This window comes from Phyllostomus hastatus, unplaced genomic scaffold (assembly GCF_019186645.2).
Source record: "Phyllostomus hastatus isolate PE091 unplaced genomic scaffold, TTU_PhHast_1.1 phas_scaffold_1066, whole genome shotgun sequence".
Classification (NCBI taxonomy): domain Eukaryota; kingdom Metazoa; phylum Chordata; class Mammalia; order Chiroptera; family Phyllostomidae; genus Phyllostomus; species Phyllostomus hastatus.
Window position 1 is genome coordinate 24,364,849 of NW_025334004.1, and position 25,398 is coordinate 24,390,246.

A 25,398-nucleotide genomic window follows, 5' to 3' on the forward strand; every position below is an offset into this window, starting at 1 on the left:
CTTAGGAGTGTATATGAACTGAAGAATGGATACGCAGATTGTGCGATATCCATACTAGGTCGTAACACTCAACAATAAAAAATATTCATACAAGCACTGACATGGACCAAGCTTGAACATGCTGTGCTCAATGAAAGAAATCAAACATGAAATATTGTGTGCCCTGTGACTGCATTTGTATGAAGCTGTGGAAACACGAAGAACCATGGTGATGGGAAGGACATAGAAGGTTCAGGGTGTGTGGAAGGTTCAGCTTCAGAGAGGCAAAGGAGGGCGTTTTAAGCTGATGAAACGGTTCTGCATCTTCAATGTGGTTGCAGTTATAGCTTTGTAAAAATTGCCAAAATCCAACAAAATATACATTATAAAGAATTTAATTGTGTTTACATTATACTTCAGTAAAGGTATTATCGATTTGTAATTGTGAGTGTATTTCAAATGTTGTGATCTTTCCAAATATGAAATATTTGAGTATTGAGTATTGTGTTGCCACAGTATATAAGAAATGGTAACATTTCAAGAAAGAAAAATCGCTATTTAAATTGCAGTCATCTCAGATTTTCCATGTGATGTATTTGCTTGAAATTCAAAATTAAAAGGGTATACATAAAAATTATACTACAAATTAAGTAACCCTCTCAACTGAATGACTTTAAAAATATTAAGTACTCATTTAAAACATTAATAGTATAAAGTCATGCATTCACATAATATCATAATATCTGAAGAACCAATTTCAAATATGGATACATGATTTATTTGAATTGAGCCATTTCCTAGGAGGTTAACTGAAAGAATGTAGTAAACAATATAAATCAATAGAGACATTAAAATCCTTTTTTTTTTTGGTATAACAGCACTTTTTATATTTTTCAATAGATTTGTAAAATAGTTTTCAATAGTTTCAGGTAGATTCTCCACAGTTTAGTGAAAGTTTTCATGGAATTCCTGTTTAGTCACTGTATGTTGAGTTTCTGTTGCCTTGCATTTTTTTAAAGTATGTTTTATTGATTATACTATTAAAGTTGTACCAATTTTCCTCCTTTACCCACCTCTGCCTAGTACCCCACTTCCCGCAAGCAGTCCCTCCCTTAGTTCATGTCCATGGGTCGTACATCTGAATTCTTTGGCTTCTCCATTCCCTATACTGTTTTAACATCCCTCTATTCTGTACCTACCAGTTACGCTTCTCTTTCCTTGTCCCTTTTCCCCCATTCTCCTTCTTCTCCCTCCCTGCTAATAACCTTCCATGTGGTCTCCATACCTCTGATTCTGTTCTTCTTCTGTTTGTTTGCTTAGTTTGTTTTTGTTTTTATTTTTAATTTCAGTTGTTGATAGTTGTGAGTTTGTTGTCAATTTAATGTTCATAGTTTTAATCTTCTTTTTCTTAAATAAGTCCCTTCAACATTTCACATAAGGGCTTGGCAATAATGAACTCCTTTCGTTTTATCTTGTCTGGGAAGCACTTTATCTGCCCTTCCATTCTAAATGAAAGCTTTGCTGGATAAAGCAATCTTGTATGTAGGTCTTTGCCTTTCATGACTTTGACTACATCTTTCCAGCCCCTTCTTGCCTGCAAGGTCTCTTTTGAGAAATCAGCTGATAGGCTTATGGGAACTCCTCTGTAGGTAACTGTCTCCTTTTCTCTTGCTGTTTTTAAGATTCTCTCTTTATCTTTAATCTTTGGCCATTTAATTATGATGTGTGTTGGTGTGGTCCTCTTTGAGTTCAACTTGTTTGGGACTCTCTGTGCCTTCTGGACTGGTATATCTATTTCCTTCACCAAATTAAGGAAGTTTTCTTTTATTATTTTCTTCAAATCTTTCTCTTTTTTTTTCTCTTTCTCTTCTTCTTCTGGCATCCCGATGATTCTGATATTGGCATGGAGATGCCCCAGAGTCTTCTTATTCTCTCCTCGTTTTTTTGAATTCTTGTTTCTTCATTCTGTTCTGGTTGACTGTTTATTGATCTGAACCCAGGCTTCCTTCCCTTCACTGTTGGTTCCCTGTGGGTTTTACTTTATACCACTTGGTTTAAGCTTCATTTCTTCCCCTATGCTTTTGCCATACTCAGTGAGATCTCTAAGCATCCTGATCACCAGTGTTTTAAACCCTGAATCTGATAGGTTGACTGTCTCCAATTTACTTATTAGTTCTTTCACTGGGGTTTTGTTCTGTTCTTTCATTTGAGCCACATTTCTTTGTCCCCTCAATTTGGCAGCCTCCCTGTGTTTGTTTCTATGTATTAGGTAGAGCTGCTTTGACTCCTTGTCCTGGCACACCTGGTATGGGGTAGAGCTGTATGGGGTAGAGCTTTAGGTAATCACCAGGGTGAGGAGAGCCCGTTTCACTGGTTTGTGGCTTTGTACATGGGGAAGAGGTCAAAGAGGGAGCAATGCTGCTGCCTGATTGCTGGAGGCTTGTTTGGCACTTGCCCTGCTTTTAGTCATTTATGTGACTGTTGCCCCTCTAGCCATTGTCCTAGCAGTGGTTCCTAGAGTGGGTGAGTTTGTGTACATTCTAGGACCCTGCCAGCTCTTTAAACGGACTCTCCTGAGAGACTGGCACTTTCTTCTGCTACCCCAACCCCCACTCATTTTTACCGCCAGGAGTTATGAGAATTTATATTCTCAGCACTGGAACCCTGGGTTATGAGGTCTGGCCTGGAGCTCCCTCCCCAGGTGAGGGACTGCCCATTCTTCTGACCGTTGCCACTGCCACCTGCTCACTGCTGCCACACAATATCCTCTCCACCCTGCCTCTCCATCTGCATTCTTCCTACCCATCTGGGTGAATACGTCTTCTTTAAATCATTGCTTGTCAGACTTCCATACAGTTCTGTATTCTGACAGATGTGGGTGTTTTTCATTTTGAGGTTAGTTGCAGTCCTTACGGTTGTGCAAGGAAGTAGAGCATATCTGCCTGTGCCTCCATCTTGACCCAAAGTCTGTCTCCTTCAAGATATTAACATTCTTAAAGTAAAACCCATTGAAACCAAAATAAAATGAAAGTATGTGTAAATTATTTATTATGTTTATGTGAATATATATGTTGAAAATATATCAGACATAAATCAGTGTATATGCCCTTAAGCTCATCTTTTGTATTCTAACTTTCATGTTACTATTGGCATATTTAACTTATATCCATTAAAAATTGTCACTTGGACTTAATCGACTATTTTTTTCCCATATTTCCAAACATCCTCTTAAACTAAAACTTTAACTTTTAATACTTACAATCTGTATTACACATCACAATTTATAAAAAATGGTTTTACAAGCATAAATGGTATATAGCTTTTTATCTTAGCCATTACTCTTGCTTTTATATGTTTTTGATCAATGAATTGAAACTTGAGGCTCTTCACAAAACCTCATAAATATGCTAATACTATAATTAAGAACAGGTAGCATTGCAAATGCAATTTTTTTGCCATTTGAAAGGGTTTATTTTACTTTTTAGCATTTACAAGTGTTTTTTTTAAGATTTTATTTATTTACTTTTAGAGAGGGAAGGGAGGGAGATAGAGAGAGAGAGAGAAACATCTATGTGCAGTTGCTGGGGGTCATAGCCTGACTGGGAATCGAACCTGCGACGCTTTGGTTCGCAGCCTGTGCTCAATCCACTGAGCTATGCCAGCCAGGACTTATAAGTGTTTTTTGAAAAATGTTTGGAAAACTAATATAGCTTCAAGCAAAAATATTTTTGAAAAAATAATATTCTTTAACTTCAAGTAATATATTCTCTGGACAAGTAGATATAAAGTTTTATCTATTTTAACTGACATAATCTTGATATAAAAGTAATTCTCATTTTCTTGTATAGCTTGACCTTTAGTTAAAATGAAACTTTTTTTAAAGCCTTTTTATTTAGAACATTGAGACATATATCTCTAGAAGTTACTGCAATTTATTTCTTAAACACTTATAAGTCAAGATGCCAGGTTCTTTTCTAGTTGCTAGGAATGCATAGCTGACCATGAGAATGCCTGACTTCAAACATCTTGAAGTCAAATGAAGAGAAAAGAAAAATAAGCTATTATCACAGTACACTGATAAATGGTCCACAGGTCTTAGGAAAGAGTACAACATAAGAACTAGAGAGATAACACACTGATTTTCATTTTAGTTTTGCTGCTTGTTGCGGGGGTAACCTATGAACCATTATTTCATTATCTATAAAATGGACTTAATGGCATTGCTTATTTTTATTTTTAAAATATTTTATTGATTATGCTATTACATTTGTCTCATGTTCCCCTTCACTCCCCTCCCACCTGCACATTCCCCTGTTTTAGTTCATGTCTGTGGGTCATACATAAAAGTTCTTTGGCTTCTACATTTCCTATACTATTCTTACCCTCCCCCTGTCTATTTTCTACCTACCATCTATGCTACTTATTCTCTGTACCTTTTCCCCCTCTCTCCTCCTCCCATTCCCCTGCTGCTAACCCTCCTTGTGATCTCCATTTCTGTGTTTCTGTTTCTGTTCCTGTTCTAGTTGTTTGCTTAGTTTGCTCTTGTTTTTGTTTTAGGTGTGGTTGTTAATGATTGTGAGTTTGCTGTCATTTTACTGTTCATATTTTTTATATTCTTTTTCTTAGATAAATTCCTTTAACATTTCATATAATAAGGGCTTGGTGGTGATGAACTCCTGTAACTTGACCTTATCTGAGAAGCACTTTATCTGCCCTTCCATTCTAAATGAAAGCTTTGCTGGATAGAGCAATCTTGGATGTAGGTTCTTGCCTTTTATGACTTGGAATATTTCTTTGTAGCCCCTTCTTGCCTGTAAGGTCTCTTTTGAGAAATCAGCTGACAGTCTTATGGGAACTCCCTTGTAGGTAGCTGTCCCCTTTTCTCTTGCTGCGTCTAGGATTCTCTCCTTCATTTTAATCTTGGCTAATGTAATTATGATATGTGTTCGTGTATTCCTCCTTGGATCCAACTTCTTTGGGACTCCCTGAGCTTCCTGAAATTCCTGGAAGTCTATTTCCTCTGCTAGATTGGGGGAGTTCTCCATTATTTGTTCAAATAAGTTTTCAATTTCTTCCTCTTCCTCTTCTCCTTCTGGTACCTCTATGATTCAGATGTTGGAGTGTTTAAAGATGTCCTGGAGGTTCATAAGCCTCTCCTCATCTTTTTGAATTCTTGTTTCTTCATTCTGTTCTGGTTGAATGTTTCTTTTTTCTTTCTGGTCCATACCATTGATTTGAGTCCCGGTTTCCTTCTCTTCACTATTGGTTCCCCGTACATTTTCCTTTATTTCACTTAGCATATCCTTCATTTTTTCATCTAATTTGCAATCATATTCAACCAATTCTGTAAGCATCCCGATTACCAGCGATATGAACTGTGCATCTGATAGGTTGGCAATCTCTTCGTCACTTAGTTGTATTTTTTCTGGAGCTTTGATCTGGTCTTTCATTTGGGCCATTTTTATTTTGTCTCTGTGAGCCTGTTGCGGACGAGGGGCAGAGCCTTGGGTGTTCACCAGGGCGGGGTAATCCCTACGTCACTGCGTTCTGACGCTACTTGTGGGGGAGGAGTTCTAGGGGCAACCACGTGGCCCGTTCCGCTCTCCACCGGGTTTCAGTCCCTTCCCCCACTTCCCACAAGCCAGCTGGGCCCGTCTGGTGCTGGTTTCCGGTGGGTGGGCTGGTGCGCGTTCTCGCACCCTGTGGGTCTCCCCAGCCCGACTCTCCTGTGAGGCTGGGAGTTTCTCCCGCCGCTGCCTCAACCCCCACAGGTGTTTTCACTCAGGGGTTTGAGACTTGATTTTTTCTGAGCTGGGACCCTGGGTTGTGCGGTCTGTCCCGCTCCCCCGTTGTTTCTCCCGGTTTATCTGCACGTGATTGTGCGACTGCCCTGTCCACAATCCGCCACCTTGCCAGTCCGCCCACTGCTGCCGCGCCAGCCAGCTGTAGCCTTGCGTGCCCCGGCCCTCCAGCTGCCACCTAGCGGTGAGTCCTCTCTGCCCGGCTGCCTGTCTCCGCCCCTCCTACCGGTCTGGATGGATGTGTCTTCTTTAACTCTTTGGTTGTCGGACTTCCATACAGTTCAGTTTTCTGTCCGTTCCGGTTGTTTCTTGTTTTTAAATTGTTGTTGTCCTCTTTTTGGTTATGCGAGGAGGCACAGTGTGTCTACCTATGCCTCCTTCTTGGCCGGAAGTCTCCACATTACTTATTTGATGTGGTTATTTTGTTGGTTAAATAAATTAGTATGTGGAAAACAGCCCAGTGCCAGGGCAATAATAAATGGTTTCCAAATGTTAGAGGATTTTTTTTTATATAGTAGTAATGTTGTAGAAGTATACGGTAGCAATTGAGGCCACCAAATAGACAGGCTCTAGAGTTGAACTGCCAGGCAATGAATCATTTGGACTGAAATTCCCCAAGAGAAGGTGTTAGGGCAAGAGGGAACGGTTCCTGCTAACCCAGAACAGGGGGTGGTAATGAATGGCGAATATTGGAAACTACTAAAACTGCTATTTGATCAGACTGCAGTGTCAGGGCTATGTGCAGAGAAAGACACAAGGGCCAACTCTGAAGGTCATTCTCTGCTATAGCAAGGAAGTTGGAGCCCAGGCTAAAAGTGATAGAGAAACACTGGGGAAATTTCAGCAGGGGGATGAAGGGCTGTGAACAGGAATTACAGAAACCTCCTTCAGCTTCAAAGAGAGCATGTTGTCAGCCGGATGAAGAGTGACCAGGGCGTTGTGAGATTGGAAGCCCGGAGACCAGTTAAGTTTTTACATTAAACCAGGAGGAAAGTTATGAGTGCATTCACTAAGGCATTTATCTGCTCTAAAAATAATTAAACCCATTAAATTTTCATAAGCAATATTCAAGGATTTATAACCATTGTAATTTGTGTTGTATTTATAAAGGATTGGTTGGTATGTTTATTCCTCATGTTTTTATCCAGAAATAGATTTTATCTTTAAAAAGTATCCATTTTCCATTCAGCCCTATTTTTAAAAATATTACTGTATCAAGCATGATGCATATTATTATATCTATTGGCAATGTGTTACTCTCTATAGGAAGTTTAGGCTTATTGGGATAAATTATCATGGTTGATCTCATCTAGTAATAGGTAACTTAATCTCCAGTTTGCTCTAATTTATTTAAAAAATTAACAAATAAAAACCTGATGCAATCTTGAATTGCTTACCTGAAACACAGCCCATTGTTTCTGAGCTGACTGATTCCCATTATAACCTCCATTATTATTATTTTTTTAAAAGATTTTATTTATTTATTTTTAGAGAGGGAAGGGAGGGAGAAAGGGAGAGAGAGAAACATCAATGTGCGGTTGCTGGGAGCCGTGGCCTGCAACCCAGGCTTGTGCCCTGACTGGGAATCAAACCTGCGATGCTTTGGTTCGCAGCCCACGCTCAATCCACTGAGCTACTCCAGCCAGGGCAACCTCCATTATTTAAGTATGCTTTTATGTCAGCATTCAGCAGAATTCTGACCTAAATAGCGGTTTGAAAAACCTCTTCTACTTTGTGAGATGAACTTGATAATTTTAGCACATCCCGTTACATTTTCATTTTTATTTATCTCAAATACATCAGGATTTATTAATGGCAGTCTGACATTTGCACCAACATACTAACTTGTCCTTCAGAATAAGAACAAATAAGAAATATCCAAATCAGAACTCTGATCATTTGTGGCGCTATTAATCTACTTCCCCAGCCAAACTCACGTGGTAGAAACATTTTTGTTGAATCATAAATTCAAAACGTTGATTGTTATTATTTTATAAAATGCAGCATATCTTAATTTTAGGTTTTAGGTGTTGGACACGTATTCAGTGTAAAGTTGCATTAAAGCTCGAAGGGACGAAATCGATTGCCATCGCTGTTGCTTTGGTTTCCGCTAACTCAGTATTTTCACATTCATATTTCATCAATTATTTGAGAGCTCTTTAAAAACATGGGACAAATGAGGATATGACTAAATTTTACCATTAATTGGTCTCTTGACTTTGCAGTGATCCATTATGTTAATAGAAAATGTGATTATTGTTGGATGAAGGAACTTATCTGTACGATTTAGTCAGGCGCATGTTAATGTCCTAGGATTTCACGGGAAGCTTGTAGCACTCATTCCTGAAGTAATTTTGTGTTCGTTTTCTTAAACCACTTAATTTTAGAACCCAGGCACATGTTATCGTTAGTAGTTAATGTATTAGGTGTTCTAGATAAAATTTTGATTGCAGCATAAATGATTTATAATATGGTGATCCAATTACCTTGATCATTTAAAAATATTGTACTTAGAAATGCCCTAAAATATCACCACATCAATGCAGTAAGTTTCAGTCTTTCCTTTATTTTGATCTTTCAGATTGCATTTTCACAACACAATACAATCATGGATCTTGTGCAGTTTTTCGTCACCTTCTTCAGGTAATTTGCTTTTATTGACTTTGAATTTGTTAAACCTATATTTTGATATTTGTTCTGTCAGCCCGTTAGGTAATTTTTCAAATTTTTAACCTTAAAATACCATAAAGTGTTATATATGATATTCTTATATCATATATAACATGAGTATATATATACATGAGTATATATTCATACAAATCATAAATAATTTTACATGCTTAAATATATCCCACAGAGGACACATATTTGAAATATACATTGCAAGGTTATTTTGCTGTTGTACTATTTGTTAATGGATTTAGTGCAATGAGAATAACTTCATGTTCCTCTGTCACATAAGTAATTAAACTCTTTTTCAATTAATGAAATTAATAGTACATTCACCATATTGATTAGGTGCATCTTCTGGAGTTAAATCAATTCAGTGATTTCTTAGGAAATTATATGTGCTTAGCAATGTGTTAAAATCTGTGAGGGATAAGAACAAACATGTATTTATGTTCTCAAAGAGTTTATAATCTGGAAGGACAAAATATGACTGAATGGAGCATCTTTCCCTAGGATGTTTGTTATTTGAGATATTAATAGGTCTATAAAAATGGTTTCATAATTAAACAGCTTTGGAAAGTGTGTATACTCAAGTTAACTAGGGCACTTTAATTTGTTTTTAACTGACATCACTTGTCCGAACTTTTAATATGTTAATTTGCACTGTATCCTTCTGAAAGAGAGGGTGGAGCTGGAAGCATTCCTCACAAAGTGAAAACTCTTATCTAGGAACATTTCCTTTCCTCTCCACGGGCTCTGGGTAGAGAAGCGCCGGGCTAGGGGGAGCAGCGCAGGTTCGGTGCTGCGCGGAATCTTAGATCACCTGGGTTGGAAGGAACGCCAGTTTTGTTGACACGGTTATGATGTGGACAGCTTATGTGCGTCCCCTGGGTGCCTTCGTGCCAATTACACAAATGCATCTCCTTCTCCCAGCAGACATAGTCCCCCATCACAGTACACAACTTTACAAAGCAGTGTGAACTTTGACCTTCACTCACCAAGTTGGCTGTACCCCCTTGTACAGTAATGAACCTTCACCACCCGACACACGATATGCCAAGTACTTTCCTAAACGCCAAAGCAGCCCCTACTGACAGGGGTGACCTTGTCCAGACACCCGTACAATACCTGAATTTCTAATGCTTTCCCCACAGAGGTCAGCACACATTTACTGTGATGGGCCAGATAGTACCTATTTCAGGACTCGTGGCCTCTGCGGTCTCTGTTGCACGTACGCAACTCTGAAGCTGCAGGGCTAAAGCAGCCCCAGCCAGTGTGGAGAGCAATGGGAGTGGCCATGTTCCAATAAAGCTTTATTATAAAAACAGCTGGTGGGCAGGATACTGCCTGCGACAGAGTTTGCCCAGCTCCTGATCTAGCACATGCCTGAATGCCTTTAAGGACAGGAAATGTACCGTCTCTTGAGGTAGCATTTTCTATTTTCAGATAGCTCATTTTGCTTCATGATGAACTCAAATCTGTGTCCCTACAATCTCTCTTTCAATTTATCCCTGTGGGCCCAGACGGAGGGAGTCCAGTCTCTTGTCTCTGAACAGCCCTTCAGTTTTCACACTCGTTTCTCAAATGTACACGTCCCCTGCTTATTAATTAATCCATTTCCGTGGTCAACCCCTTTGCCACGGTGGTCATTTTCCTCTGAGAACAATTGTGTTCGTCTGTGTGCCTAGAGAAGTTGTAATTTCTGGGATTTAGTGCTATAAACATTTATCTCTAACATGTGTGAAAGTTTTATTCATGCTTTAAGTTTGTCCCTTAAAAGTGAAATTTGAGGAAACATCTTAAATATAATTAATGTTTTATGATTTTGTACTTCTGAATATAAATGGATTTTAAGGCCATTAATTACATTATTACATGTTTTGGGAAAGTATTAGAAGATAAAATCAAATGAGCCTTATTTAATGCATCAAAATAAAACTGTTTAGTGCAGAACGGTGTGGATGGATATATACTAAAAAGTTCAGCTGTGTGAAAATTCACAATGCTGAATATGTACGTAAACTATTTAAATATTTAAAGTTATAGTTGAAGCTTTTGAATTTGTGCGCATATTTAAGTTCGATAGTTCTTTCATTAGATGAAAAGAAAGCTGGCGTTGATGCGTACCACGCCTTAGAGATGGTCTCATTTATTAAGTTGTCACCATGAACAAAGTGGAAAAATTTTAGTTGTCATGTGAGGTAAAATGTATTTGGTGGTTTTTTTGTCATTTGAATCTCTTTCAGTATTGAAATGTAAATTAGTATTAAAATTGCCTTATTATGAAGAAAAATAGGGACAGGATATTTTGAAGTTCATTTGGTTTTCTTAAATAAGGCCATTGATAAATCTTATTTATTTATTTTAATTTAATGATTTGAGAGAGGAAGAAAGGGGAGGAGAGGGAGAGAGACACTGATTTGTTGTTTCATTTATTGATGCATTCATTGGTTGATGCTTATATATGCCCTGACTGTGGATCGAACCTGCAACCTTGGCTTATTGGGAGGACAATGCTCTAACCAATTGAGCTACCTGGCCGCGGGCCTGATAAATTTTCAAAGAGATTTTCAGTCAGGCCACCATTCCTGCTATTGCCTTTTCTAACCAAGTTATTCAAGTAGTAGAGGTAAATGTGTCTGCTTTTTGGTTCCGCCACGGTTCGATGGAAGCTACTTCACAAACTCTCTCGCTTTTTAAGTCTACTTGTGTTGGGCCTAGCTCCGGTGGTGGGCATCATTAGGCCAGTGTCAGGGAGATTGTTTATAGACACAGCCCGGCTCTGATCTTAGCTTTCTAAACCATCATCAGTGCGTCACCTAACATCTCTAAGTGTCAGTCCTCTCATATAGAGAATTAAAGCATTTTATTGTTGTGAATTTTATTTGGTTATTATTTGGCAGAGCCTGTGATATCATAGAGTAAATGATTAGAAAACTAAAAAGTTATTTTAAAAATAAGTTCCTTTTTCTGGTATGCAAAAGAGGAAAGTAAATCTGTGTGAATCTGAAAAGTCTGAATTATTTATTTTAAAAGAAGTGAAGTCTGGTAAATTAAATGGAGAGGTAGCAGGGACCGCTGCCCCTGCACCTTTTAGGTCCGTAATGGTGGTAATGATTTTCACTAGCCCACTGGGGTGACGTAATGTTTCTGATTTACCAGCTGGACCAGAAGGAAGATAGTTGAGAGGTTGCTGCCTGGTCTTTCCCACTATGATAGGTCTTATCAGACAGGCCAGGGATGCAGTGTATGGGATATTGTAACTAACTTGGACATCAATTCTAATTCTACACTTGAGAACCAGGAAAGTTATCGCTAGGTACATCCACAGGCACTGTTGGCATGCTGTGAGCCAGAATTAGCCAGAATTTGTTACCTGGTCCCGGAAGACACCCAGCTCTTTCAAAGCGCCACGGTGAAGACTTTGGTCCTTGGGTGTCTGTGACATCTGTAACCCCGTGTTTAATAGTAACCGAGCCATGTACCTATTCCTCTTGCACTGTGTGAGTACACCCATGCATGTGTCTGTATATATGCCCAAATATGCACAGGCCCCTTTGTATAGAGTCACACACAGGTCCCTTGGGGGATCATTTTATAAACTCTTAAAGATGTTGCAAGGTGTCCTTTCTTCTACGGACCCAGCCGTATGTATGTTCAGTCACTGGTTTCTGGATTTGCAAATTAGCTCAGCCTGGGACTGAGCAGAAGATCATGATGTTTTATTGAATCTGCTGGGGTACATTGTGCTACGTGAAATAAGCCAGTCAGAGAAAGACAAGTACCATGGGATTCCACTCGTAGGTAGTATCTAATGAACACGATAAACAAACAAAATAGAAACAGACTCACAGAGTGAGGATCATGATTTCCTACCGGGGCCACCACCCTCAGCCCCTTGTTTCTTCAGTTCTTAGTTAACATAACCCTAAACGTGCCTACCTGTCGTGCCCCTCGGGAGCCCTTGCATTTTTAATCATCTCCGCCCCTCCATCCCAGCACATTCCCTCTGTCAGCTGCTTTCTTCCGTCCTCTTCCATGTGCTGGGGCAACTCAGGCATTTCCATTTCACTCCGCATTGCCCACTGCTTTTTTCCCGGCTCCTAAGAGTCACTCCAGCAACAGGCGTGCCTATCCCCTGGAGTCCTCATTAGGGCATTGCATCTCCTGTGGTTCTGAGAATACACACCAATAGTCATGAATTTTTGCTTACCCAATCTCACATTCCTTCCACCCTGATCAAATTCCACTAACATGCAGTTGTGGTCATACTCCTCTGGCTAATTCCCGCGCTAGCTAATTCCTGCAGCTCTTTTAGTAGGTCATTTCTTCCCATTCTTATCAGGCCAATATAGATCGTGCTGGTTTAATTATAGTTGTTATCAATCCGGCAACCAAGAGAGGAGGTAGTGGCAGCTTGTTATGGGAGCTTCTGTTGGCTCTGTTACTAGAGCAAGGGAGTTGTAGAACAAAGCTCCTCAGAAGGATCTGTCTAGATATTCCGTTCTAGATATTCCTGTCCCATATTTCAAGGGCTCAGGTTTCAGAGGACTGCTTTGCCTGAGCGTCTGTCATCTTTGGGAGTCGAGTGAAAGAGCGGATCTAGCAGTTAGATCGTTAGCCTGCTGCTCATCCTTATTAGCTCTTCCACCATCAGAGATAAGGGCCTCGTTTGGAGCTCTAAAGGACACCCTCTAGGCTCCTGTGCAGCTGGTAATGTTGATGTCCTCCAGCCTCTCATTATCCCTCTGCAGGGGGTAACACAGCATAGCAGTAACCAGACAACGCTCCTCTGAAGGTGTTTTCCCCAGGTTACCACTGGAGAAACCTCTGAGCAGCTGAAGCCTTCCTCCAGCTCTCTCTGCGTCCGTGCCCCACCTACCAACATGGATGGTTTTCTGCTAGCTTGCCAAGTAATGAATGAGCCAGCTCCCAGTCCTCATTTTACCTCCTGATTTCCCAGACCGCACGTCCTCAGAGAACCAGACACCGAAATGGGATTAGACGTGTGATAAATGTGTCAGGGGAAACTCCTGTAAGGGGAAGAGCAAGGGAGAAGGTGAGGGACCTTATAGACCACAACGTCGATCTGACCTTTGTAAAATAAGTAGGAGGAGAGGGAAGTTGAGTGAAAGAGCTTGCAATGGCAGGGCAGGTCAAAGAAAGTTTGACGAGACCGGTGGTAAGTCCTGGAGCCGAATCACCCGTGAGAGTTCTGTATCTCCCAGGCTCAGGCCTGCCTTGTGATGGCTGCCATGCGCAGTCAGTGACTGACAATAGCCCTTGGGGAATGTGGCCTCGGCGTGAACACAGCGATGGTTTTCAGAGTGCAGGAGTGGGAGCCATGGATTAGCTTAACGCTCTCTGCTGTCAGAGGCCAGGGACACATTTTAATGGTTGTCTGGTTTGTCTGTTGCTTAAAGACTCGGTGGAACTGACCTGTAAAACCATCTGAATTTGGTATGGCTTTTAAATTTGTTTTTGTATGATTTGATTTGTGTTTGTGGGTAGACTTTTCAATTTCGATTAAATTTCATTATGCCCTTTCAGGTTTTCTGTTTTTCTTGATAGAGTTATTTTATTTTTGAACTATATCACAATTTCCTTTTTTTTTAAGGCCAATAATATGTAGTACATTGCATGCATATACCATGGTTTCTTATTTGTCAGTGGACTTTAGAGTTGCTTCTATGTTTAAATAAATTATTTTAATTCTCATCTGAGGGTATTTTTTTAAAGATTTTATTTATTTATTTTTAGAGAGGGAAGGGGGGGAGAGAGAGAGAGAGAGAGAGAGAGAGAGAGAAACATCAATGTGCAGTTGCTGGGGGTTCTGGCATGCAACCCAGGAATGTACCCTGGCTGGGAATCGAACCTGGGACACTTTGGTTCGCAGCCCGCGCTCAGTCCACTGAGCTACGCCAGCCAGGGCTTTGAGGGTATTTTTTTTAAAGTTTATTTTAGAGAGAGAAGAAAGGAGAAAGAGAGAGGTAAACATTGATGTGAGAGAGAATTATTGATTGGTTGCCTCCCATCAACAACCCAACTGGGGATCGAACCTGCTACCTTTTGGTATACAGGACAATGCTCCAATCACCTGAGACATACTGGCCAGGGACGAGTCAGTTCTGGGGAGGTTCATTTGGGTATTTTTCTATGCATTTTGCGTAAATGATTCCTGAAGTGGAATTTATGGATTCTTCCCAGCCTTCATTTAACTCCTCCCACTTTCGGTAGCCTGGTCCCTCACCAGCTTCCTAGGCTGAAGCCTGTGAGTGCACAGCTTTCAGGTAGCCAAACGATGGGGGAAGAGTGGGCTCGTGTCATGTTGTATGATGTGAGTCCTGACATGCCACCTCCATCTTGGTTCGAACAAGCCTGAGAGTAAGGCTGATGCGCAGCAGACTATGTAGTCCAGCATCAGAGACCAGTGTAGCCAGGGCCCTGATCAGACCCAACCTGGACATTATTTTTCCTTCTTCCTCTGTACATTGGAAGCATCAGAGTCTGCTCAGGCTGCCCCGCAAAATGCCACAGACTGCGTGGCTTTAGCAACAGACTTTGTTAAATCGCACGGTTCTGGAGGCGGGGCACCCCGAGCTGTGAGCGCCAGTGCGGTTGGTTTCCGGAGAGAGCCCTCCTTTTGGCCTGCAGAAGGCTGCCTTCTGGCCGTGTGTTCACACGGCTTTTCCTTGGTGCGTGTGCTTGGAGAAAGCGCACAGCCTCTTTGGGGTCTCTTTTCATAAGGACACTAATTTTATTGGCTCTGGGCTCCACCCTTACGAGCTCATTTAACTTCAATTACATCCTAAAGTTCCTCCCTCTAACTACAATTATACCTGAACTTTGGCTTCAACACATGAATTTAGGAGGAACATACCTTATAACATTCTGCTTCTGGCCCTCCAGAATCTTGTCCTTATTTGCATGTGAACTACATTCATTCCGTCCCAACAGCCCCCAAAACGTTTAACCCATTCCAGCATCAACTCTTAGAGTCCAACGTCTCATTTAAATCTCATCTACATGAGAATTAGGTGAAACTCAAGGTATGATTCATCATGAAGCAAAATTCCTTTCCAGCCATGAACCTGTGAAACCAGACAAGTTATGTGCTTCCAAAATACAATGGCTGGACACACATAGTGTATACATTCGCATTTCCAAAGGGAGAAATCTGAAGGAGGAAAGGGATGATGGGCTGTAAGCATGTCCCAAACCAAGGCAAATCCCATGAGCTCATAAGATTGGAGAGGAATCCTCTTTGGTGTATGTAACGCTCTGCCTCCAGGCCTACGTGGGTGTCAGCATCACCCCACAGCTCTGTGGGGCAACCCCGATCCTTCAGTTTGGTGAGGTGGCCCTGACCCTAAAGTCCTGGGCTGCAGCCTGGCTCCCAAACACTGGGCGGTGCCATTCTGGTCCCCGCAAACTAAAGAGGCTCCACCCTTTAAAACCTTGGAGAAACTAGACTTGCCCCCAGGGCCTGGGAGCAGGAGCCTTGGTGATATCTTAATGACGTGTGGGTCATTCGCCCCTTTTTCTAAAGCCTGTTCCCAGCTGCACACCCCTGTGGCTCCGTCCTGTGGAATCCAGGAAGTCCGACAGCATTCCTTCATCCGTCTGTCCGTCCTGCTTTTACTGTTCATTCAGTTCAGACCAGCCAGTGTCTGTGCCCCTGTTATCTCATCTCCGTGTCTTGCTTCTGCTAAAATGGTTGATCAGATCCATGAGCCACTCCCAGGCTTTCTTTACCAAATGGTTGTTTAGCCACAACCCGAGTGTTCTCTTCAGAACAAGCTTTCTCAGTTTGTTCGATATGGGTGGACTGAGAATGTTCCCAAATTCCAAGTTCTGGTTCCTTTTCGCCTAACAATTCCATCTTCCGTTCACCTCTCTCCGCTTGCATTATACTATTAGCAGGTAAGAGGGCCAAAGCCGCATTTTCAATCCTTTCCTTATAAATCTCTTTTGCTAGGTATCCAACTCCATGGCTTGCATGCTCTACTTTCCGCCAAACACTAGAATGCAATCCAGCCAAGTTCTTTGCCATTTTATAATAAGGATGGCCTTTCCTCCGGTTCCCAATAACCAGTTCCGCATTTCCACCTGCCACCTCACCAGGATGACCTTTGACTTTATATGTGTATCGACAATCTGTTCATGATTATTTATATATTCTCTAAGAAAACAGTTCTCCTTGTTTCTTTCTGACCTCTCACCAGCACCGCCTCTTAAGTCCACGTTTCTTTCCCAGTCTCTTCACATCAGTCTCGCGTTTTCCAGCATCTCCCTCAAAATTCCTGCAGCCTGTCCCCATTCCAGAGCCGCTTCAGTACCTCCTAAATGCCCTGCCTCCAAACACAGTCATGCTGGGTGATGGGTTTCAGCTTACGGACACGGGCAATACAATCTGGCCATAGCATGGCATGTTAAGTCCCTTTAGTCCCAGTATTGTTGATTGTATTTTGCATTAAGTTTTCTGTTAGTTGTATTTGGAATCATCTTAACTGATAGTACATCCTAAGGTATAATTGATTTTTTTGTGAGTCACTTTTTAATTTTTATTATTTTCCTGTTTTTATTACCAGCAGGGTGGGAGTATCTTCTTTAAAATGCTTTTCCCCCGCCCTGGCTGGTGTGACTCAGTGGATTGAGCGCCGGCCTGCGAACCAAAGGGTCACTGGTTCAGTTCCCACTCCAGGGCACGTGCCTGGGTTGCGGGCCCCATCCCTAGGTGCAGGCGTGAGAGGCAATCACACACTGAGGCGTCTCTCCCTCTCTCTAGAAATAAATAAATAAAGTCTTTAAAAAAGATAAAACGCTTTTCCCAAGCCAAAAGTACTCCACACCCCCATGCCCCTAGAGTGGGCAGCTGTCACCCTGCAACATGTGTGGAAAGGAGGGTGGGGAGGGCCTGCAGCACCCTCCACGCTGCCGGCAAAGGTTCCCCAGGCTGGTTCTGCTGGCCTCGATTCTTGCTTAGTAACCCTCAACAAACATGCACCGATATATGCTACGAACACACTGTGTCTCCACTTTCACCCACAAGACTTTGTCATTTTTTTCATCTTTGCCGATCTGACCACTGAAACAGGTAAATTTGTGTTTGTAATATATAGGGGTATCTTTGTTTGTTCTTTTGTTTTTGTGCTCTAAGTTAGTGATTTGCTTTTAACATTTTACTTTTTAAATAAATCCTTCAAGTGTTAGGAACATATTTTTAGAATCTTTAAAAGATTGTTTCCAGAATAGCAGGTACTATGAAATAAATTACTTTTTAAAATAATATGTCTCTGTACTTCCGCACAGTTCCCTAGTTTGTAACATTTTTAGTTGAAATAAAAGATTAATATGCCCAAATTGTCTTTTAAAAATGTGTTTAAGACTTGATTTTTATGATCAATTAACCTCAAATTGCTATAAAAGAGTGACAATATTATCTCTTTTTGCACTTGGCCAAGTGGATTACCACTTGAGGGTTTTTCTTTGCTACCCGAGGCCTGCTTTCCAATGTAACCTGCACTGCACTGCGCTTTTATTGAATTCTCTTTAATTTTCTCTAAATGAAAATGTCTAATGAGTTCCACATTTTTTTCATTTTGAGCATCCTTTCCACACTGACCATTTTATGAGGGTTAAAATCAAGTTATTGAAATATCTCTCCCTAAGTTCCCATGTTTTATTTTAAAATCCCATAGCTCAGATACTTGCTTTTTAATGTTTCCTTTCTTTCCTTTTTTCCCGTTTCACTGCCATTGGGGGATTTTACTGAAGGATAATGAACCTTTCAGACCTTCTGATTCTGTAATACAGCATTCTTTAAAAAGAATATCCAATTGTCCCCCTGTACCCACATTTCTACCAAGGAGCAATGGAAACTGCTGTGTAATATAACAGAAAGAAATCTGGGAGAAAGTGATGAAATATTTTTCTCCGATTAGCTGACCATGATAGCAGGTTATAGGATGCTAACGTTTGACATTGGCCTCATATTAGGGAAAAGCTAACCTGAACAGATCAACCCATCCCTATCTGTTTGATGCGATGGGAGTGTTTCTCTCACTCCCGTGAAGTCCGGTGGGCAGGGAGAAGCCGGTGGGAGGGGCAGAGCGCTGTGCAGGCCTCTGCGCCAGCAAGGAGTTCGGGCTCCTGGAAGCTCTGTCCTGCCTGGGTCTCCGGGGCCCGGCAGCGGGGCCTGGGGTTTTCCATTTGTCGCCAGTGGATGAGCATAACGTCACAACTGCGCAGGATAAATCTGTCAAACCAGTTTGTTTGTTTGTTTGTTTGTTTAAATAAAGCAAGTGCTCCTAATAAACCTATTTTCATCTTAAATGTAGATATTTAAAAAGAATTACAACTTTTATTTGCAATGTCATTTTTTGCACATTAAGAGCATTTATAAAGCATTACCTTGATATGCAATCCTACTAATGCCAAATAAGACATTCAATGTCGGAGAAAGTATAAGCTTCTCAAATCAATGAAAGAACCAGTTCCATTCATTTGGACAAAGTTTAATGACAGCTTCCACTTGCCACTGGGTTTTAAATATTCTTTAGAGATTATTAGGATATTTTCTTAAACTATTTATTGGTTTTACCAACCGATTTATTCATATCCCCGCCAGCTCTACTCTAGCGCGAATTAGCCTAGAGAGCATTGCTGCGAAGCCCTGACGCATCTCTCTCCTCTTCCGGAGGAGTGGTGGAAATGGTGAAAACTGAAAATTATTTTTTCATACTAGATTTCTGCATCATTATAAGAGTGGCACTCCTCACTTGAGTCATGAAATTTAAATCAGAAAGACTTTTTTAAGTTCCTCGTGGAGAAATCCAGCAAGTTTTCACCAGCTTAAATTGAATTTCTATCTCGTAACTCTCTTGACTGAGAAATACAAATTACAGATTGTCAAACAAAAGTATATTTTGCTACTTAATTTGTATGTAATTGTTTAATGTAAATGGATTTTGCTATACATACTATTGTCTGCTACTACATATATTCTGAAAGGAACAGTTACAAAATTTGGTGTCTGATTCCGGGGCATGAGGAATGATAAAACTGCATGTGCTTTTTTATGTTTTAGCTTAAAAGTAATGGCAAAACAAAGAAGTTGGGAGAAAGGGGAGAACTCACAACTAAATGCTTTTTAACTTAGGCATTTTACCTAAAGGGTATATAACAGTGCCTATAGTATATCATGTGTGGTTATGGTAACTAAGGAAGAATTTTGGAATTATATTATAGTGCTTGGTACATATTACTCAAGAGAGGTTAATTGCTTTTACTTTCATGAATGTTATTCAGGAGTTCAGTTTGGACACAGTAGGTTTGAGGTGACGTTTATAATGTTAAAATCTTAAGGGCATAATGGTGGGACTGAATTTCAGATAAGTAGATCCTTGGGCTATATCTAAGCCTCAGCTCTTCGTACCCTATTGCAATAGTGACAGTGTTACATGGATTAAGCACTGTGGCAACAATGCAGACTAGAACAGGATTTCCCAGCACTATTAGCATGTTACTGTGGAAAATTCTTGGGGCGAGGGAGCTGGTCTGTGTATTACTGTGGGATATTTACCTTCATCCTGCCCCACAAGTGGTAACAACCAGCAATGTCTCCAGACCCTGCCAGATGTCCCCTGGAGGGCAGAACTCTCCCGACTGAGAATTCCTGGAGTGGAGGGCATCTTGTAGGCTCCTTCAGGTATGCAGAGGAGTTTTAGCACGCAGAAGAAGGACCTGACTGACTCAGTGGAACCCAGAAAACAGAAGCAGCACTGATTGATAAAGACAATTTAATAGGAGGATATTTTCATAGTTTGAACGAGCTAAAAATAGAGTGCCATGACTTGTAATAAGGCAGCTTTCAGCCTCAGGTGTTTACTTAGTTGCCAGATCATGACCGGAATTGTGCTGAGAACTTACTCTCTCGGAGGGAGCTTGAACTAAATACTCCTTTAGATGCTCGCGTTTTGGCAGGTCTGTCTAATGGTGCAGATTTGAAAAGCATTCCGAGTGAGGTAACATTTGAGAAGATGACAGCATGGTTGCTGTGAACTGACTTTTAAAGAAGGTTTGTAACTTAGAAGGGGAACTCTGGAATGCAGCCCGCCTTCCCTGACCCTGTGATGTGTCGGGAAGGATGAAGGAAAACCAAAGAAATGAAGTGTTCGGGAGAGGTTGCACGGAATGGATGGTTGTGTTGCCGACTGAGAGGTGAAAGTCGGTTGACTGAGAAAAGAGCAGTGTATCTACTTCCTTGAAAGTCGTGGTGAGAACAGTATCCTGTAAAGTGTTGACTATTATATGAACATTGATCATTATTAATAGTAACACTTGATTAGCATATAAGCCAGGTGCCAGATCCCAAGGAGGTAAATAAAACTAGATCGTGAGGAAACAGACATGGAGGTGGGTGCACTGACCAGCTCAGAAAACAGAGGAAGCCACAGGGCCAATAAAGCAGAGTTATTGCTATTATTCTTCAGGAGATGTGGGACTTCAGCACATTGGAAAATTTAAATTAAGATGAAATAGAAAGTGTGTAAACATTAGGGCAATAGATAATTATATAAAAAATAAAAGGGTACCTCAGTGGTTGGAAAGGTCAGGCAGGGTCACAGGCTTTTTCCTTTTCTTTTTTTTTTTTATTTTTTCATCCACTTCCTTTGGTCATGGGGAAAGAATTAGGGAACGGATGTGGAAATGTAACCGTCATAAGGTGGTGGCTAAGCTCAGGGCTCCCTGCAGATAGGGAGGAAAGAGTTTTTGAGGTTTACACAGCCGGGTTTGAATTCCGACAGTACCACCAGCTTTCTGTGTGACCATTAGCAGCTTACTTTCAACTCTGGGCATCGAATGCTTCTTTTCTGAAATAAGAGTAATACACGCTATCCAAATTCTTCTTATGAAGTTAAATTCAACGGTGAGTGTAAACCTAGCACAGCGTCTGGACTGTGTTCAGCACGCAGGGAACATGTTACAGTTGCCTCTGTCATGGCCATCGAAGGGCATTCTAAGGTTTCTTCAAGTGTGGCAAGGAGGAAAAACATAATAAGGTCTTGACAAACATGGAAAGTGTCAGAAATTGCACTGCTCTTGAGTGAATCACTTGATGAATGCAAGGGTTGTCAGTTAAGGACGAAGACCAGGATTTTTATAGTGACCAGTGACCAGTGAATTTGCAGCGACTCAAGTCTGCTCACTTCTGGATTTTTTTTCAGAGCTTAATCTTTAACCACAGAACAAAAGAAGAGAAAATAATATTGATACAGGGTGGGGATTGATTAATGAGATTCGCATAAATTTGTTAGAGACTTGTCAGTCTCAAATTACTGCTCACAAGGTATCCGGTATTATCGTAGCTCATTGCGTGTCGTACCTAATGTGTGTGGACCACAGGTATAGACACTTAACTGAACCATTTCTTATTTTAAACATTAGCATAGCCCAGGACCTCTAAACTTCAGCACTGCTGACATTTGGACTAGATGGTGCTTTGTCATGGCGGGCAGGCCTGTGCATTGCAGGGCGGTCAGAAGCACCCCTGGCTCTCCTCGCCAGAGGCAGGTTGCATCCCTCCCAGCTGTCGTAATCAAAAATGTCCCCCGACATTACCAATGTCCCACGGGGGTGGACGAGGATCTACAGTCTGCAGTTGAGAACCACTGAGATAGTCTCTTATCTCAAATAGTTGCTCATGAAGATTAACTGAGTGAACACGTGCTATTTGGATTGATAAGATTGCCAGTACAACTCAGCGATTCTAAATAGATTTCTGTGACTTTATAAAATGAGTAGAATTATAAATTTATGCTTCTTCTAACAAAGAAAATCCGAAAGGTGGACTATAAATCGTAGCAAGGAATGTAAGTAATTTTTCTACCTGTATACTTCATTTTAACTTGGAAACATTTCACCACGAATTTATCCTTTTTTTGCTTGAATTATTTACCAAGGCAAAGTGATTACTTCCATATACATAGGGTGGAGCAGAAGTAGGTTTACAGCTGTTCGTATGGAAAATAACACAATAGTTAATCAGTGATACTGCAGGAATAAATCCTGTTTCGTGTACTCACAGCAGTAAACCTGCCTTGGCTTCACCGTGTGCATGTATTTAAATCCTCTACAGATTTTTATTACATACATTCAATATTTTAAGCCAAGATTATTCGTGTTTTATTTTCCAGTTGTTTTTTATCCTTGTTGTTGGTGGCGGCCGTGGTCTGGAAGATCAAGCAGACATGCTGGGCTTCTCGGCGGAGAGAGGTATCACTGACAGTGTTTACTCTTTAGTTTATGGGGTCCAGCAAACGTGGGCATCTCTGCTGCTGAATGAACGTCTCCGTTCAAATATAGGCTTTCAGATCTATCTATCTATCTACCTATCTATCTATCTATGATTTTATGGTCTTATGGGTTTTATGGTTTTACTTATTTTTAGAGAGGAAGGGAGGGAGAAAGAGAGGGAGAGAAACAGGAATGTGTCAGAGATACATTGATCGGCTGCCTCTCACATGCCCCCCACTGGGGACCTGGCCTGCAACCCAGGCATGTGCCCTGACCTGGAATCTACCCAGCAACCTCTTGCTTCACAGGACGATGCCCAATCCCCTGAGCCACACCAGCCATGGCTAATGTTATTTATTAGGATTGAACAAATTAGTCTAGTGTTTTTAAAGCTTCAGAACAAACTTTACCACAGTCATTTTAGGTCAGTATGTATAGAAGCATTGGTTAGCTGTAAAATATTTTTTTAAACGGTGTTAGAATCAGTAGTGAATAGAAATATTCTGTTGATAAAATAATCTGCATTCTCTTTTATTTAGGTAATTAGTTATACTATAAAACTATAATTTATTTTAATAAATGTCTTTGTTGCAGTTTCAAAGAAAATTCTAAGTGACAAGCATTTATTTTTGGTTTTTAATCTTAGAGTTTTGTTATTTTTTATATAATCAAATCTTTTCTATTTTAAGATTATCTGATAATGCAAGTATGTTCGAAGTGTACCTCAATTTGATACATGTGTATCAGAATTGATTATGTATGTTTCATGTAATCTAAAAATTAATGAAAAGCAGAATACTTTTCCAGAACAACTGGTGATATAAATAAATTAGATAGTTTCTTAACTTTGTATATATTAGTTAATTGAAAGAAACAATGAACCATAATAATCTAAGGAGCGTAAGTGTATAGTAGATTTGCTATTCTATACCTCACGTAACAAAAAAGTAAGTTTCTGTTTTAACATTATTGCTACTACATTCTGTTAGTGTTAATATTAGTTTTTTCTTTGCTGTTGCGCTTCCTGTGTATGTGTAAGTCTGCAACACTACAAAGCAGGGCTGTAATGACTTACCTTTCCCCCCACGTGCTGAAAGGTTACATTTAAGGGTGTTTAAAAGCAATCCAGAGTATCTGAAGTTGTGTTCTGGGTTCATTATTCTTTTGTTTTCAAACATCCATCACAGCTCAGTGCACACCTGTAATACATTTACAGGCTTGACACCCCTCCCACAAATCAGCCGTTCATTCGTCCTAACCCTCTCCGCCTCTCTGGTTTCTGTATCCGGCCAGTGCAGTATCAATGAGAATTGACTTGTTATGACCCCGTGATAAAAAAGTAATCCAATTGAAAAGGAGCTTATTTAATATAAATACATAAATATTTGGCAAGCACTAAACTTCTCTGTGGAGATAAACAGTAGGAATGAATACACATGTTAGACAATCTATTAAAGTGAGATTACAGGTGCACAAAGGGAAACTTAATTGGTAGGCAGAGAGTGTTAATGACAGCCTTCTGTACAATGGGAAAAGGTAAGTGACATTTATGTCCCTAATCATTAGAAAATAAGTCAGGATCAATTAGGGATCTTGGGTTCCCACTTCATTATGATTAGCCACGTTTAAATATCTGATTTCTAAAGTTCATAAAATGCACCTGTGTAATCATGGCATTGTGTGGAGATCAATACCCAGCTCCGACATTAACTGGCTTCCGAATGTGGGTAAGTGGTTAAATTGAATTTTTTTTCTCAAAAGAGAAAAGTTATACTATATAATTTCCAGTTAGAGGTCTCTAGAACTCTAGGAATGTTTGTATGTAATTACTAGAGTTTAGAAACAGTACTAAATATTTGAGAGAATTAATGTGAAAAGTTCATTTACCTACGAAACTCAAACTTCTCAAAACGACAAATTGCTTTTGTTTAATATTATATCACTGCAGGGTAGTAATGTTGTTTATTGCATATTATCAGAAGCTCTGGGCAGCTGATACTACTTGAATTTAACAATAAAAATATGACTTCATCTTTTGATTAAAAGTCCAGATCTCTCCAAATATGGAATGAACACAGGAGAGACAGGGAGGGACCTAGATCAGGGAACCCCTGGGCCAGTGCTAGCCTGGGCTTCTGAACATCACTGTGTGTTCTCGGTGTTCCCTCAGCATGGTGCCCACCTTTCCAGAACTCATCCAGGGGGGTTTTGTTAAGGAACATAATAATAATGTTTTTATTTAATTTGCTACTTTGACTAAGATGCAAAATCTATAAAAATCTGTCTTGTTGAGACTCATGCCATGTTGCAATATAATATGTTAAAAAATACTGTGAGGAATTTCCTGAAATTTAATTGTATTAAATTCTTTAAGTACAAAATTCTGAATGTGTTGGAAATCGTTTATGCGTTGATGCCCACAGTAAAGATGACACTATTTTGATGACTAACAGAGATCTGATAGTATGGTCAGATAATAACTTTGTCAAATAATAACTTTATGTTATTAAAAGGTCGTCATTTTGATCTTGGAGGCCCAAAGACTTTTAACTATACTCGTTGTAATTTATATGATAATCCTAGTTGTAGGCTTTTTGCAAATGGAAGTCAAAATGTGTTTTTACCTTATCTTTTCTTTATTCAGTTTTAA

The 25,398-nt window shown here is 40.3% G+C and overlaps 1 protein-coding gene across 1 annotated transcript in view; it reads left to right on the top strand.

The window, feature by feature from the left end:
* The window catches only part of ATRNL1 (attractin like 1), a 506,174-nt gene that overhangs the window by 193,956 nt on the left and 286,820 nt on the right, over window positions 1–25,398 (top strand). The window contains exons 25-26 of the mRNA XM_045854498.1: window positions 8,362–8,423; window positions 22,649–22,727. Coding sequence (XP_045710454.1) covers window positions 8,362–8,423; window positions 22,649–22,727 — 141 coding nt within the window. The remainder of the gene's footprint in view (window positions 1–8,361; window positions 8,424–22,648; window positions 22,728–25,398) is intronic.